This window comes from Pipra filicauda, unplaced genomic scaffold, assembly GCF_003945595.2.
Source record: "Pipra filicauda isolate LSUMZ 115617 unplaced genomic scaffold, ASM394559v2 scaffold3_size10097308_pilon, whole genome shotgun sequence".
NCBI classification, from domain to species: domain Eukaryota; kingdom Metazoa; phylum Chordata; class Aves; order Passeriformes; family Pipridae; genus Pipra; species Pipra filicauda.
This window is the reverse complement of record NW_024104532.1, coordinates 1,797,721-1,815,899: the sequence shown is the minus strand read 5'-3', so window position 1 is coordinate 1,815,899 and position 18,179 is coordinate 1,797,721. Positions and strand designations below refer to the sequence as shown.

The 18,179-nt window shown below is 39.5% G+C and overlaps 1 protein-coding gene across 8 annotated transcripts in view; it reads left to right on the top strand.

The window, feature by feature from the left end:
- The window catches only part of EBF1 (EBF transcription factor 1), a 274,664-nt gene that overhangs the window by 209,623 nt on the left and 46,862 nt on the right, over positions 1-18,179 (top strand). For all 8 annotated transcript variants that reach the window (XM_027718755.2, XM_027718750.2, XM_027718754.2 and 5 more), the window contains exon 10: positions 1,993-2,119. In XM_027718755.2, coding sequence (XP_027574556.1) covers positions 1,993-2,119 — 127 coding nt within the window. The remainder of the gene's footprint in view (positions 1-1,992; positions 2,120-18,179) is intronic.

Genomic DNA, 18,179 nt, shown 5'->3' with positions numbered 1-18,179 from the left:
TTACTTCAGAGCACAAAGGAAAACCAAACTGTTTGTGGAGAACAAACCAGGAAACTTGCCTAACTCTCCCCAGCTCTCTGTAACAATGGACCATAAATAGGTCAGACATTTCTTGGGAACCAGGGAAGATGAGTATTGGAAAATGCCACAAATTATGTTTAAGGAACATTAAAGTGGTGACAGACCAGTAAATGCTGGGAAATTCAAAGATACAACCAGAAGCTGCCTATATAGCTCATGCCAGAATGGGGGTGAGGGATAGAAGGCTCATGCTGATGTAGTAAGATGAGCATTTTAACCTTTACTATTAAAATCCTTGGCTGTTTTCACAAATATTTTTTCCCTAAAAATGCCAAAAAACTTTTCTCGTCTTGCCAGTTCACCCAGTTAACTAGAACCACTTGAGGATGGGATTTATCTCAGTTATTTTTGGCTGCCTACAGTTAAGCATCTAGTCCAAACTTGTCATCTTGGTTCACTGGAGAAAGGTAGATGCTTCCATAGAGTGGCTCATCCCAACATGAGTGAGAGGTGTCTAAAGCACTGGAAATCAATTGCTATTTGACAGAGCTTTCTGCCTCTGCTGACTGTTGAGGGCATGGAGAGAATTGGCTTGGACTTTTAGGCTTAGGTCAGCCCAACTGTATGACAACTCAGTTTAAGTAAAAGCATTCCTTGGAAGTTTGGTTTTTGGTTTTGTTTCTGTTTTAGTTTTGTTATTTTTTTTTTTAACCCAGTTGATAGAGTGAGTAATTTAGAAAAAAACCCGCAAGTTTCTTTTAAAAACAAATAAGTTTCTAAATCACATAATTTTGAAGCAGAGCCTTAAAACATGTTCTTTGGAGCTCACAAACAATAAGACATTAATCCTTTCATAATTTCTAATATGACATATGGCTTCTGACTTCTCTAGATCTGACTAACTTTTGGAGCATTTGATGCTGGTAGTTTTGGTTTTAATGTTCAGCTTGATTTAATATTAATTTTCTTAATTTAAATATGGAGAGCTTCCTACTGTGTATGTCATTTCCCTCCATAGGACAGATGGCTCTCAGGCAGATATTACTCTCCTTCTGTGCTTTTTTTTAGTCCTGTGCCCTAAACAAAGAAGTGATTAAAAGTCTGGGTTTTGGTAGGACCTTACAACAATGCTGAAACATTTGGTTCCTAGTAAAATAAGGTTAAAATTAGCTTTTTATTTAAAAAATCTATTGAAATTTATTCCTTAATCCAGCATATGATTCAATTAAGATCATATAGCATTTGACTGACTGGATGGGGTGTTCATGGCTTTGCTCACTGTCAAGGTGGGTTATGGTCTTGGTCTTGTTTGCTTCTTTAGAGGTGTGTTAATGTGCCACAGTCAGAGAAGAATTATCCATGTGCCAGAGCTGTATCTTTGTTGCTGGACACAGCCGTGTCACCTTTTCTATGTACCTCTTCTTACTGTTCTTGTCAGAGAGATTTGACTTAACCTGCCATGAATTGGTGAACTCCTAGATGTCTCTACTATTATTTTCAGAGACTATGTCTTAAATCCAGTCCAGAATTTAAAACCTTGGGCTTGGGCTGAGCAGTGAATCTCAGCCTGGGTTTGTGCCATGTTCACACGTGTAACCACGAGTCGTTTATCAATCAGGTTTGCTGGACATTGTCATGACCTCAGTGTCCACCTGAGCAAATGCAGGCATCCTGCTGCTGTAAAGGAAGTTATTGCATTAAACCAGGACTAATGCTTGTACTAGGAAGCAAGCGCCTGCCATGTATGAGAACAGAAATAATGTTGTTATGGCTGAGGAAGAGAATGCTTGTAAATATTGTAGTCACTGGCTTTTGTGTGGGTTACATCAAGATTGTATTCAAACATTGACAGGTTAATTACATGTTTCAAAGCTTGTTTACTATGATCTGAGAGGAAACTGTTATTAAAGAAGTGTTCAGCGTCTAACAGTGCTTTTTTTCTTTCTTCTCCCTTCTCAATGTTTTCTCTAGCTGATTACTCCACATGCCATCCGCGTACAGACGCCTCCCCGACATATCCCAGGGGTTGTAGAAGTCACATTGTCCTACAAGTCTAAGCAGTTTTGTAAGGGAACGCCTGGAAGATTCATTTACACAGGTAAGGATGTTTTAGTAGTACTAGGTACAAGGTGGAGAAAAAGGGCAGGCGATGTATCACACTTGCAAGGGTATGTATCACACTTCTGCTTTCATCATTTTATTATTTTGGCTGAGGATGTCATTGAAGGCTCCAATTTGAGGTTGGATTCAAAAGTGGGTGACTGTGGGGATGAGTCTGAAAACATACCAGTGTGGGATTTTTGTTTGCTTGTTTGTCCTCGCAATGGGACAGCTCTTTACCCAGAAGGGGAGAGGAACGAGGGAAACAGATACTTTTGTACTTAAAAAGAGGAAGAGTGCAAGCACAAAGAGCCAGACACACTAGTGCAATCACAAACCTGCCTTCCAAGAAGGATCCTGCTAAATATCTTCTTCTCATGTTGTCTAGCAAGTGTTGGAAGTGTTCAAAGCAGGCACCTGTTTGCCTGCCCATCTTACCAGAACATACTTGACTCTGACTTCCAGGGAGCTTAAGTAGCTCTCATCCCAGCCAATGCTGCAGACACAGTGACTTACAGTGTGTTTTGGGATGGTCTCCCTCACTTGAGGCCACTAAGTCTGAATGACTTGACCTGAAGAATTATTAACAAAACCCCCACACTAGGATATTGCAGATGCTGTCAATGTTAAACCACTCTCAGTAGTTGTAAGAATGGCCTAGAAAACAAATCAAGTAGCAGCCTAACTTTTTTAAAAGAATGTGTATCAGTGATTCCTCAGAAGGTGTGCATGCTACAAGAATTAATGATTTTGTCCAGGTTTTGATGTTCTTGTTGTTCACATTTGCAGACAGGGCTACTGCTGTAATTGTTTGCCTGCACTATGGTTCAACACAATCCAATGCAATTCACTTCCTCATCCTTGATTTTCCCTGAAACTTTAGGAAGAAGATATATCGTAAATACTTATGACTGTGAGGCATCCTGAATTCCACTGGGCACATATATTGCTCCAGCTGTCAATTTATACACAGGGATGCAAGGCAGAGGAGAAAATTCTGTGCTCCAGCTGGGCAGCAAAGCTCTCATTTGAATTTTCTTAACACTAAGCAAGATGAAGAAAGGTGCCTTATAAAGATCTGTCGTCTTTTTCAAATACCCTCTCCCCCAGTTGGGATTATGCGCTGGGTTTCTTTAAACTGGCTCTTAAAATGTTCATGTATTGCCTTGCTGGCCAAGAAGCAGGCACTTGTGTGCCTGTGTGTATTTATTTGTGAGCATTATGATTTCAACAGTGTGGGAAATCTGTATATTGGACAATACACACCATATCAAAAAAGTTATTCAGAGTTTGAATGTGTTGGAACAAATGAAAAAGCAAAGGGTCAAATTGCAACTGGTGCAAATTGATGGTGTGTGACATGTAACACATGAGAGTGTCGGCCAGAACTCTGGACTGTCTGACCATGAAGCCTTTCCCTCCTCACTTTCTTACTTGCAGCAAGTTATGCTCTGCTTTCTGTCACCTCACTGGGGTGACTGCACCTGGGCCTGGTGAAATGGCAGGTATGCATGTGGAAGGAGAAGAAAGGGGGGAAACCCACACCCCTCGACTTTGCAAAGAAATTTTTTTTTGATTTTTTGGGGAGATTTAAATGTAAAAATGGCTTGGACCCATTTTGGTGTTGCTTTCAGATCATTGTTAATTAGCTTTTCCAGTAAAAAGCAGGGCAGCAGTTGAGCTTATCTACCCAGAAGCAGATGGCTGAATGTGGAAATAAGGTGTCCCAGTAGGGAAAGTGTTTCCATATATGCATTTTCAGGTTGGTGTTTAAAACACATTATTTTTAATACAAGAAATGAAAGTTATGAAATACTAAAAAATAATGATAAAATCAAAGACGATGCAGTTCATGGACAATTCTCTTACTTATGCAGTTACTTATGGAGTTACAATAGATACAGAAAAGCTATTTTAACTTAAATCCTACCTCACACAATTTGCATTTTCCTTTTAGAGGCAGCCTGAACTTAAAAGTGGCTTTTTAAAAAGGACTAAATGAAACTAAAATAAAAACAATTAATGCATCCTGACCTTCAGAAGTGCCTTCCAGCCCTTTAAACAAAATGCAGGTTCAGTACACGCCTGCCGATTAGTTTTAGTTAATTGAAAATTATAGGATTGACCCAAGAGGAAAATTTTGTTTGCACTCCAATCACTTTTACAAATTAAGGAAAATTACCACAATTTTGTTTAGCTAAGGTTTCACACTGAGTTCACGAAATTAGCTCAGCCATCCCAACAAAGTCAGCACTTTGTTAGTGAGCACTAGAAAAAAACTAATAGTCTATGGTGTGTACAAACGAAGCATAGAGAAAGCTATGATGCTTTAGAGAACTAGGCCAAGTGGTTTTAATTAGGATTATTGGTTCATTGTAAGTTTTGAAGAACAATCAAACTAGCAGATTAGCTGTTTCTTTTAAAGCTAGAATTTCTTGCCATTCATTTTTCCCATGAGAACTTGTTTTAACTCCCACATAGCACTATTTTTTTTTTTTTTTTTTTTTTTTTTTTTTTTTTTTTTTTTTTTTTTTTTTTTTTTTTTTTAACAAGGCCTGCAGGAAATGGACCAATTGGAAGCTGGGATACAGTAACATTCCCCAGCATCACTCCAGCCGATGGGAGTTATTCACAATGTTCTTCAGTGAACTCAGTGTTCTGGAACATATTACAAAACCACAGAGGCCAAATGTTTTCTCAGAGGAGTTTGGCCTCTGTTTTTGGCCGAAAACATTTCAGCATCACTTGCTGCTTATTTACCCTGCTATTAAGAACAAGAAAACGGCAGAGGAGAAAAAGGCTGGGGGGGGAGGTGTGGGGAAGCAAAAGAAAGTGTATGTGAGAGAGAAAAAGACCTGGGGTTTGTGGGCGGTGCAGGAGTTGATCAAGCGTAGTTTCCTTTCTGGTGAGAATGTCCCTGCTCGTTAATGGTCCCATTTTGTGGTCAGGTCTCATTTAGAAGAAATTATTTTTAATCAGTGTTCAACAAAATATCCCCTCAAGCCACCTGGCTGTAAACTGTTTTTTTCTTACTGTTAAGTAGTTAAGTTCTCAGAAGAAAATACCCAGTGACCCATTAATTTTAGCCTTTCTTTCCCCTTTAACTGCAAATAAGTTAGTAACATGATCTCTAAGTAGTCCATGTGCCATCTAGGAATCAAGGTCACATATATACAGAGAAATCCTGGCTTTTGTGAGTATTTTTGAAAGAAATAAACCAGTGTCAACCCTGTGCTTACAAGAAAACATAAGTTTTTTATTTTCCATCTGCGGAGCAAGCCACTAGCATGCACTTAGAGAGCAATTACTTCTTAGATTTAAGCTCTGACATTCCTGAGAGAACATTATTAGAAATACAGAAGTCTGAACAAATCTTTCACGTGTGTTCATTTTGGAATAATATTAAAAGTCCATTTTGCACAAAGGAATACCCAAAAATGCTGGTCAGCGTTTCCCTGTGGTTCCCTTCATCTCTAAGTCTCTTCTGGCACTGGAGAGCACTGAGTGAATTAAGCTTCATGTCACAACTTGGGACACGAAGGTATGTGTCACTACCATTATTTTAGGACTGGAGAAACCGGGATAAAGCTATTAGGGATACAAATCTGTAGGTAGTTTGGCAAGGTGACTCAGGGCATGTATGGTTGAATTGGCAAAAATTTGTGATACCTAGACAGGCCTTTGAGATTTTGTTTTGTTTTGCTCTAATTTAAAAAAAAATAGATGCATCCTGGACAGCATGATTTTCACAGGCTAATTTTGCTGTAGTACTAAAGTGTGAGACTTTGAGTGGGACTGCATGGATGTAAGTGAAGGTAGAATTTATTTCACTGCATATTGGAAAGGACATATGGAAGGTCCGTAAAAATGCATTATGCTGTGTCTTCTACCACCTGCTCAGTTTAAGATTTTGTGCTTTTTGTTCCCAAACCAGAGCAAAGGACTACACAGGGGACAGAAGTACAGAGCTTTGTCACCAGGGTTATGTGTGCACCATGGGGTTAATTACAATTGTTGACTGAGTAGTACCCCAAATAGTGCTCCTTCTTTTTGAAAATAGGTTACATGGTTGGATACAGTTGGAATTTAGGGGCCATTTTAATTTGCCTTGCAGGGAGGCTGCGGGCTAAACCCTTTGTGTGCTGACAGGGCACCTACAGAAACGGGCAAGTTCCCTGCGGTTCGTTTGGGGTTTGGTACAAGCTGTGGGATGTGCTGCATCTCTAGAAGTGCTGCTAACAAGAATGGGTGCATGGAGGGTCAGTGTGGACACACAGGACTTGCTGTGCAGTGGGAATAACCCAGATGCCAAGTGCTGATCCTCCAGGATAACTGTGGTGAGGGCCGAGTAGGTCAGAGTGGACACTGCCAGGGCCAACCAGCGCTTGCGTTACCCTGTTGGCCATTGTGTGTGGAGGGATGTAGAAATCCTAGTGCTGTGAAGGTCAGGATATTCACAGAATTTCTGGGAAACTGCCTCTTTCTCTGAAATGTCATAGGGCTTCTCAGGGAACTTTACACTCCCCTAGTCCCTACAAAGAAGAAATAGCCTCATGTGGAAAAATCCTGCTCCATCCTCATTTCACCCTCTATTTACTTCTGAAAACATCTGAGTCTGTATACAAACAGGAAGAGCCTTACAGATTACAGATGATTTGGTTAACATTTCCACAAGTCTCAGTTTTAGGTGGCTTCATTTTTAGGTTTTTAATTTTAAATGGTTTAATTTACAGAAGCATTACAAAAGAGTAGTTGTCTTCTGAGAATCATTCTCTTTTCATTTTTTTAAGTCAAATACCTTCAAGAGTGAGAGACCAAAACTACTTGTCACCATTTAAAACTTCAGTCCATGGCCTTAGAAGCAGAGGTTGAAGTCACGTACAGAGATCTAGTCAGAACTGGAACCACTTAAAAACTGATCTTGAGTCCCTAAAGTTTCCAGCCTGGTAAACTTACTTGCTAGTAAAATTTTCTTCTTTCAAGAAAGCACCAATAACTATGCAAAGTTCAAAAGATACATGATCAATGAAACAATCAGTTTTCAGAATGGAGAGTTATGGAGTTTTTGGACTTAAAAAAAAGAAAATTAAAAAAAAAAAAGGGAAGAAAAAAGAAGTGGTGAAAAGAGACAGATCTGGCTGTCAGGAGGTTCCTGTAACCCCACTGGAGCCTTTCTTGATCCCTGTAGACTGGAGTTTGACCCTTGCACCAGCTAACCTTGGTCATAGCCGTGTGTCTCTTAGTTCCTGAGAAATGTTAAAACCTAGTGGCAGTTTTTCTCAAAATCAGTAACACAACCTCATTAGTTTTACAATGCCTCATTCATGTGTGTTTATTATTAAATCATGAGCACTTAAATAACTGATCAGTATAAATGAGGAGAGAAGGGCACCATCAACAGAACAATAAAAATAAAGGAAAAAATCCAGCATCTCTGATGCTGTCTCAGGTTTTATCCTGACATGTTTATAAAATTCTTCACCCTCAAAGATACAATCATTAATCTGAAATGAAATATAGAGCACATCACTTCTCCAGAAGACTGACCAGCTATGAGATCTGGTAGCTAGCAAATGAATGCCATTTGTTTTTAACAGCACTTTTTTCTGCCTTTCACTAGTAAATACCAATAAGAGTGGTAGAATAAAAAGCATTGGATGTCTTGAAGTTAAATAGTGCTACAGAAGAACAGAACAAAATCCTTCAATATAAAGAAATGTATAAAGTTTAAAATAAGAGCTGGTGTCTGTTCTTAAAAGCAGAAGAGTCTTGTGCTGCAGGTTATCCTGTACTTTGCATGCTCCATATAAAATCTGTTCCTCAGCTCAGAGAGACTCTATAGAGGAGAGATGGTAAATCCTTAGTGCAGCACAATCAAGTAAGGAAGAATGAAATTAAATCATTTTTAAATGTAAACTTTTACTGGTAAATTTAATAATGCCACAGTCACTGGAGAGCTGGGTGCAGCACTCCTGGGTCCAGGACACTTGCAGGTAAAATACAGATGGGAAAACAAAGAAGGGATTGGTGCAGTCTCTCCCTCCAAGCCCCCTACATCAGAGATGTGATCTGGGTGCTACCAGACCTTGAAAAGAGAAGTTACCCTAAGGAAATCTCTATTTGAGTTTAAGCTTGAACCTGGCCCTTTCTGTGTTCCAGTCCATTAACTCAGTTGCTCTGCTGAGTCAGTCTAAACACCAGTCTAACCACCATTTTTTTAGGGGGAAAAAATGGTTGCAATTGTTTTGGAACAAGACTTTCTAGAGGAAATAGTTTCAGTCTTTGTTATTTGGTGGTGCGTTTGGGGGTTTAATGTTGTTCCAAAAGTGTTTGTTTGAAGTTTGTTAGGACATGCCCAGTGGAGTGAAGTATGGACAGTCACAGGGTGGAATATTAGCAATATTATGGTGGTTGGTTTGGTTTGCAGAAATTCAGGAAAGGAAGCTGGGAGGAATCCTAATTGATTTCAGGAAAAACGGTGTTACCAGACAGTGAGAAGATGATGGAGGTAAACTGGAAAATCCCTATTGTATGCTCATAGGAACACAGAACCCTCCTATCTTTGGTATTTCTCAAACACTGGCAGCACCATAACACACTGCAAAAAAACAATCACTAAAAGTGTGCAGTGTACCTGTAGGACAGCTTCAAAATGAAAGCAATTACAGCAACCGTCAGAATAGAGCTGGCTGTGAAGGAAACATATTATTTTGCATATTTTATGTATACACTTTCCAAGAAATATGACCTTTATTTTCTAGTTAGAGGGAAGTGCAATCAGAGTCTACACAGCAAAGGGTAGCTAGATCATTAAAAAGAATATTTTCTCTGATATTAGAAGTCTAAATGGGCACTAGTCCTTATTCACAACCTTGGCTGTTTCTGTCTGCCCTGAGTTAATAAGTGATAAGGCCAAAAGAGAAATAAATCACTGAAGTCCCTGTCCAAAGAAAACATATTGACTACAGCCAAGCAAATAACAGCCCATAACCAATGGTCCCATTCATCATTCATGTAATAGGGATATAAAGTATTCTCTACCTATGAAACCATGGAATAGGAAAAAGCCTGATAAGCCCCCAATCTAAGCTATGTGATTTGATTATTAAAGGACATGAACTGTTTGTCACATACCTTTAATCTTTAAGATGTGTTGCCATTTCTAAACTATAAATTTGTGGTGAAGGATTAGAAAGCTATTAATGATAAAGGTATAAACTAGACTTTATAAGGATTCCTGCAATTGTCATGCAACCCTGTAGACCCTTGGAACCTTAACCCATTGAATATGATATAACATAGTTATCTGACCTTCATAGACAATAAACCATTTTTTGCTTTTCAAGTTCCAGACTTACTCCATGATAAATTAACCTCTGGATTCACAAAATAAGCCTTATAAATTCTTTTCTTTATCCCCACCCCAAAACCTTTAAATTTTCACACCTTTGCTTCAAAACTGTTATTCCAGACTGAAATTATCAATATTTTTTTTTATTCTCCTTTTAGCTCATGTCAGTTGCTATGATATTATTCCTTTTTTTTTTTAAAAAAAAAAAAGGCCAATAAAACAGAGAGCTGAGATGAATTTCTAAAAAGCCTGAATTGTACTTTGTTTCTACCAGGGGCTTCACTGCCTTATTTCTTAATGTGTGGGTATTCAGGTTAGCCAAATGCCACAGAAATGGACAGTCTAGAGTAGCAGCAGTGGCTGTACTGATCACCTTAATGCATTTTGGTCCTGTGCTCTGAGGACAAGGCACTATCTTTTTGCTGGCCCAGACAAGTCCTTGACTACTTGTTGCATATTTCATAGACTGTTAGCTGGGAATTCTGGCTGCCTCGTGGGTATGTGTGTACCTAACTCATCCTTCCTGCGCTTCTCATGGGGTGCAGCAGGTTTTGATTTCTGCTGGAAGCAGGAGCAGGATTTACTGTGTGTTGTTGAAACACGGCCAAGCTGTGGCCAGGCTGTCAGAGGTGCCCGTGCGCGGGCTCTGGTGAGGAAGCCAGGATGTGAGTTCAGTGTGCAGCTGCCTGAGGCATGCTCTTGCACAGCACTACCTGCCAAATAGCCTCCTTAAGATGTGCTTAATCCTTTGAGGTGCTTGTTAGTGAGGGCTCATTTTGCTTAGGCATTTTGTTCCAGAAGTGCAGGCAGGCTGGCTGGCTCAGACCAGTGCTGTGATGTGCAACATCGTTCCCTGGAGGCAGGACTTGGGCAGCCTCTCCTGCTTCGTGCTTGTACTAGCATCCCTACACAGCCAGTAATGCTTATCTAGCCTGGTTACAGCTCGCTGACAGCAGTGACTACAGAGTAGATGTGCCTCAGTATAGCCCATGTCTACAGATTCAGGCTTTTTTGTTAATATATAGATAAAAGGAAAATCTTGTACTTGTAGCCTTTCATCTCAGTGGATGCAAGAGCAATTTATTGCATGGAGTGTGAAGTTCTTTGTACTTTTCTGCTATCTTGCAAGAACTCACACAGACTCTTCTGCTTAGTTATGAAGATATCAAGTGCATAAATGATGTGGTCTGCCGTGGTGTCTGGATAGAGATGCTGGAAACAGTTTAGTACCAGTATAACTAGGTTCAATCCTCACAATGGCCAAAACTTTGCAGAGTTACCTCTTCTCCATCGTTGCAGTGACCATCATTGCTGTATTTAAAGTCAGTTTGAGTATTTTTGTATGCAACACTGCAGTCTAGAGTGCAGACGTACCCTGGGAGGCTGGGGAGACATTGTATTGTTGGGACCACAGAAGCCAAGAAAGATGAGCAACTCAGAAGGGAAGGGAATTGTAACCACAGACTTTTAAATGATGTGAGACATGTGGCAATGGTCCACATTTATTTTATGATAATGGCAGACTAATGTCTTATAGAAGTTAGAATTTCCTTCAAGATTCAATCTGCACAAAAGTTTCAACATCCCCAACAAACTTCCCTAAGACCTTCTGGAAGGTCACTATCATCGCCCAGTTGTTGCTAAGGGAGAACATTGTGGTGCTAATATTACTGTATTTTTTTTCAATTTTCAAGAAAATCTCAAGACCAATTGTTTAAGGTCTGTATATAACTGTATAACCTTCACTGAAAGGTGTTTTGCCACTGGATCTTGCCACTTGTCTGTTGTGAGCTCTGCAGTTAAATAAAGATATTACATTAAGTCTGACAAGCCAAGCATATGCAGATTTTATTTTATTCCAGAAGGTAGGACAGAAGTTATTTAATATATTACGACACAAACATGTTAGCATGATGTAAATTAGACTCAGGTTTTGCAGCATGTCAGCTATTCTGCATTAACTTCTTTCATACAGCACCAAACTTAGACTGCCAATGACTGGATAGTTCATGGCAGTTTCCACCTTGGGGAGACAAGTGTGAGCCATCCCTTCAGTATCATAGTAAATATCCTTGATTTGGTCCTTGAAGACCTACAGTCTTGCATAGTTTGCCCTAAGGTATTCGGATGGCCATACCTGTTGTTATTTCATCTCTCAGTGTCTTCTGTAATATCTATCCTCTCCCCTCTTAAATGTAATTTTTCTTCTTTTTCTGATTGCCATAAATTGTGGTTAACCTCTTTGCTTGAGGAGTTGTGGACTTGAACTGCTGTTGGATAGCACCAGGTGTCAGCATTGGTGGTTAAAAAAAGGAAACCCCATGCCCAGCTGACAGAGTGTTAATTAAAAAAAAATTCCACTCCCCTCCCCAAACCTAAAAGAACCCAACCCAAAAACCACAGAGAGAACCGTCACACAATAAACTAAGAATTTTTTTTTTTATGACCCCATGGGACAGAAAATGCACATGGAAATCAAGATGTTGTAAGAGTCATCTAGCAAAAATACATATTTGTTAAAACAGAAATTGATGCCAAACTCTCCGTTTTAAATTAGTGAAATTTACAGAGCAAAACCTGGAATACCTATGAATAATTGTGGAAATTGCTGTACCTTGTCTGCTTAAAGGATAAAAACCTAATGAACCCTTTGGAGCATGATGCCTGCTTGACTGTCATAGATATCATCTTAGATGTGAGTGAATCACGATCAGGAAACTTCTCTCTGTCTCTGTCTGCAGATGGGCTCTAAACAAATGTTTGAACAAGCAGGATGAGAAGCATTACACCCTCAGTGCCTTGCCTGCCAGGTGCTGTGTAGGAAAGTAACCATTATCCCAAATACTGCAATCCCTGATAGTTTCTGCAATACATGTACTTATGGCCCCCTTTTTCTTTTGTTTTGCTTTTCCCCCCCTAACTTATATCCAATTCCTAGCTTTCAGTGGGATACTTTCCGTAGAAGACTACAACTCTTCAAGTAAAAATACAATTTGTATGCTCAGGCATAGTTCTAGTAGCAAGCTTATATTTGTAAAATTGAAAGGCAAGATTTTGCTGCCAGAAGTAACTACGAATTCATGCTGAAAGGTCACCTCTGCAAGGGAAATATTTTTTCCAAATGTAGATCTCTGACTAGTTTCACCACTCCAAAAAGAATTTTCCCTAAAGTTCACATGCATGTCGTGCACAGCTACTAGAAATAGTCACTAGATTGTTGTGCCTAAAAATAGGTCTTCAACTGTCTGTCATACTGAAAAACAATAATATTTTCTCTCCAGGTTTTTAATTTTGAGGTACTTTTTGTTCCCTTAAATCTTTTATTGAACTGTGCATGCCATTTATTCAAAAGGATGAGAGTGAGCCATGCCCTGCCTGTTTACCTTAGATTGTATTTTCCCTGGGTATTTCCATCAGCTCAGGATCTGGTGTTGGTAGAGGGGGATCTCTGGGCAAGGCACAGGTCTGGCATGCCAGGGGTAGGAACAAGAATCTGCACTAGTTATGTTTTGTTCTGGAATGAAGAATTTAGTTCAAAGTTCCCAAAGACAAGGCCAGTCTGCACATTGTTTCTTCACCAAAACTGTTCATCCTTTCATTGCTTGCAAGTTCTGTTAAAAAGACAAATGAACCTTCTTTAAATTGGGGCCTAAGGGAAAGGATGGAAATGACCCCCCTCCCCTCTCCAATTTCCCCCATTAGACTTTTTTTCACAGATGTTCATGCTGATTAGAGTTGGGAAATAAGGGTATTTCTGTGGACCATGAATATTCATTTGTTTTTTGGCAATGAATTTCCTTCAGTTTCCCTGTAGTGTTTTGCTCCCTGTGAGTGTCTGAACAAGTGAGTTTGCTGAAACAGTCCGTTTTAAGAAAAAATCAGAGTGTGCTATGGAAAGTGAATTTTCCATGGTGTATATGTCTTTGCCTAGACAAAGGCAAAGCTACATAAAGATACAAAACTTACTGTTTGTTGTTAAGAAACATGACTCAAAACCAGCAAACACAGAGGTGAAGCGATGCCCTCTTGGAACACATCCTATAAATGGAGAATTTAAATCAAAAATTTGTAACAATCCATTCTGTAATTATCTATCTCTAAGGATAAGGTTAATCAGAAAAACTATTTGACAAATACTTTCATCTAACAGGATAATTGGAGAAAAATATCTCTTTGGACAGTTACTGAGCAAGAATGGTTTATTATTAATTATTTACTCCACCGTAGTACTGATGCCTAGATTTGAAGAAACTGCTGGACTTTCTCCTTGAGGGGTCTGTGATGCCATTCCTAATTAGACCAAATGGATATGAGCAGAAATCTGTACAGTTTGTAGCAGAAAATCCCAGGGATTTTTTATTTTTCCTTTTAAAATTTTTAAAGTGTTATAAAACATTGAATGGAGATTACTGTAGCTCCTACTGCTTGATCTTGTAATTCTGCAGTAAATGTGAGGATGGAAATTTTAGCTGAAGTGTGGGGTATAGCCAGGATCTTGCCCTGCAGCCCGTGAGCAGCCAGGCCAGGCAGACTGCACGCAGGATTATGGCAGAATTCCTCCAACTTCAGTGGGAATCTGCATTTTCCTTTCAAATTGTAACATTTTGGTCTTTGGGATCACCAAAAATTGTCATTATTTTCCGTGTAGCAGCTTATCCAGCGTGTTCTGTGGAATAATGTACACAATTTTACAATAACTATGTAATTAACTCACTTTGCTACTCTCCTCTCCAGGGAAACTCATGCTTCTATTAATGCTATTAGGAAGGTCCTATGCATAGAACAAAGAAAGTGGTGCAGCAGATGAGTTAACATGATTTGATTTGCAGATGCTTTAAACACTTAGCAGGAGACAGCTACGGAAGCTAATTAAATCACTCTAAGGTGCACGGGATTATCTGCTTTGTAAGAAACAATTTCAGTGAATTATGGTCGCCCTTTAGCTGAGGGGAAGTAAAAAGCATATTTGTTTGGAATTAAATTTCCCACGCAAAGTGCCCATCAGACCTCTCTTTCCCTGTGTTTCTAAAATAGTCTTTTCTAACAAGTATTTTCTAGGAACCTGAATTTGGATTTTGTAAGCTTGGCGCTGCTTCCCACTTCCTTACGTAAAAATTTTCCTACTTAGCTATTGATTAGGATCTGCCTTTAAGCAGTGTCTGGAGTAAAAAATCGTGTTGGTACATTCAGTACCTCTCAGATACTGCATCTTATTTAGTGTACCGGAATTCCCAGTTTAAAGTAATCACAAAATTTATGGAGAAACGGATAAAAAAGGTTGTAAAATATCGATTTGGGGAAAATAATAACACAACTCATCTATAATAAGAAGAAAAATGAAGCAATAATTCAGGTGTATTGAACGGCTTGCTGCTGGAAGTATTGATCCAGTGCTTTAGTGTGCAACATCGCACCTAACATTGCAATGAAAGAACAGCACTGCATTCCCCTGCTCATTATTTCCCAGACACTATTGCCTTGTTACACAGGTCCCACAGAGCCTGGACTGCCAGCAAGGGAGGAGAGGAATCCCCAAAATAACCACAAACCTGTAATATCTTAATGCCACAGTATCCTCCTGTAACAACATGCAGACACTGTGCTCCAGTGCTCCTCTTAAGACATCCCTGTAGTTTGGTTTATCTCGTTTTGCTCTTGCTCTCTTTGCTGTATCACACATATTGCCCATGTTCTGTATAAATGGTACCTCTGTACTGTCTCTTTTGATAGCACATAATCAGAAATGGTGTAATTGGGGAAACATGCTTCCCTTAAATATTGACTTTCAAGATCCACGTATAAAAATTCCCAATCTCATTGCAGTGTTTCCTTACGGTGGCAATAAGCAAACATTGAAAAAAAGGACAGCAAAGGTCAGTGGAATTTTAGAATAAGCGCCCCGACATTTCCACAGCATTAAACTCCATCATGCAACATTGCATTTCTGTTTATCTGCTGACATCTGCAAAGGTACCACACTTGATTGTTTGGCATAAATAATTTAGCAGCAAGACGTTTATAATGAGCACAGATAAGATTTACCCATGTAAAAAAAAAATAATTAAGAAGTAAGAAATTGTACGAGGTAAAAAAAATAGTGAACTTCTGTAAGAGGGCAACGTTTTAGGACTTGTGAAGGCAGACATGCATCCTCTTCTGTGAGGAAGCTGCTCTGTATGTGCTGTAAACTTACTGCATCCCCCATGATCATTATCTAGAAATATGAGCCAGACCAGATGAGCAAGTTCTGAACAGATCAGGCCTCCTGCAAATTTCAGCTAACATTGATCTGCAGGATTTGCACTGGATCCTCAGCGTTGTTGGACTTGCAAGGCTTGTCCTTTTTCCCCCCTTTAATCCATACAGCGAGGGAGGGAGAGTGAAGCAGACACTTCTGCTCAAGGAATGGGGGGGAGGGAGGAAAAATGAAAGGAAGAAAATAATCTATGGCTGACGCAGAGGCCAAAGAAAATTGCTTTCTGTAAACTGCAAGGCCCCGCAGTAAGACTTGAACCGTCGATACCGAAAGGAGCAGAGGTTGTGATGGCCATTGTGTCTCACCGTGTGCTGCTCTCCCAGGCACAAGTTCTCCCTCCATCCAGGCCTGCTTTCCCTGGGCAAGGAGGGCTGAGGGTTGTGCTGTGGCCGCAGCCCTGGCAGGTTTAAGACACCTTTCATTTGCATGCTCACAGATCTACGCTGGCTCAGGAAGCAGAAAACGTGCAATTGTTTTCGGAACCTAAATAACATTTCTTGTTTAGAAACCCCGGGGGAAAAATCCTTGTCAAGCTGGCAGGCTGAGCTGGCATGATGATAAATGACTGAGGTGTGTGTTCTGACTCTGCGGGGACACGTGGGGTGAAGAAAACCCTCTTCTCCTGCACTCTTTGCATCTACAGTCAGGAAGGGACAGTTGCATACTGTTGCCTCTGGAAAGAAGTAGGGCCATGCTTTTCCATTCACTAATTGTTTTCTCGTTGAGGTGTTTGGGTTGTGGCATCTTTTTAGGGCACTGGCAATGCCTGTGGGGTTTTTCTGCCTTTGGTGATTACAGTCATAGGACAGACAAAAAATGTGGGTTATGGCTGACACAGGAAACAACTATGGCATGGGGTGTCAACAGAGCGGTTAAGCAGTTTCATCTGTTCACACACATGTTTTTTTAGAAAACAGTTTGAGACTTACAGTTATTGGCCAATGAAAGTTTTCCTATGGAAAAAAATTTCCTAGGGATTTGTGTAATAAAGTCTAAAGCTGCATGATATTCATCACAGATTTTTCTCAAATTTGTGCAGTGATTTCCTAATAGCTTTTGTCCCTTTAGATTTTACAAATTTGGTAATTTGAATTTTTATGGAAGTTGTTCCCCCCCCCCAAAGTACTTCTTACAGTGCCAGCATTTTTTTTCTTTCCAGGGAAATTGTTTTTTTAGCATACAGTTTCATAATGAAAATTTCTTTTGCACTAAAATTTATTACATTATTTACTACTTTTTTTTCCAGAAGCTCTGCACATTTTAAAGAAAATTGGTAAAGGCCCAATTTTTACAGACATTACTACCCAATTTTCACTATATTTTTCACTAAAAATTGTGTAAAGCAATTGGTATCCTTTAATTTTTAAGAACATCCTTACTTAGAAGCAGCCAAACAACTTGGTGGAATTCAAGGAACCTCTTTACGTTACTTAAGTGCTATATGAAATTAGAAATCTAATTGTCAACCATTGCACATTTTCATGGGAATATTCTAAGATTCACAACACCTACAGTCCTTACAGTAAGTCTAGACTGCTTGACTACAAACATTTAGCAGATTTTCCATCTTGTATTTTGATCTCCACCGTTCCATTTCGTAGCTGTGCTGACCAGTAGGTTTGGTTGGACTTGGGTCGTCTCCCTGTACATCCCGAGTTAAACCCACTCACTTCTCTGCTGGCAGCACTGGCAGGATCCCCTCTTCCCATTTGCTTGATGCTGCTCTTACCTCCTCCAGGGCATCTTCCATCTCCTCGAAAGCCTCTCTTTGGACCATTGCTGCTGAAGGAAAGCTGGGTCACCTTTCACATGATTTAAGGTCCTAATATGTGTATTGTAACTGTAGGTACGGGTACCACAAACTGATTTGAGTCCCACACACCTCTTGGACAAAAGAAATATTATCTGTCTTCTTTTGGCTTTCATTTCCAGTCTTGTTTTGTTAGTTCCATGTAAGTAGTTATCCAAGCCTTTTTAATATGGTCTGAACAGGCACTTTGACAATTGCTGAGAGAGCAAGATGTTATGTACACAGTGTTTTCTTATTAGAAGACTTCCTGTAACACGTGTATGCAGCTTGAGTTCTTTTAAGCTCTAGTCTGGTAAAACAGAGGGGGGAAAGGCTAGAGAAATGGTATTATCTTGTTAAATTGCTCAGAGCTTATTTAGATAACGAATTACTTGGTACTTTTCTTAGTACATTGTACAGTTGCCTTTTTTTTTTCTACAGTCATCTTTTTTTCATTTTGTACTTTGTTATTCTGATGATGCTGAAAGACAAAGAAACAAACTCTTCTCCCTAATTCACTCCAAAGAACGTACCATCTCTTTCTATTTTCTTGTTAAAACCAAATTGTGTGCAATTTGTAGGAAATTGAAACCACATTTTTCACTTAACTTTCCAAAATTAAAATTTATGAGGAAAAAGAAGCAATAAAGCAGTTACAATCT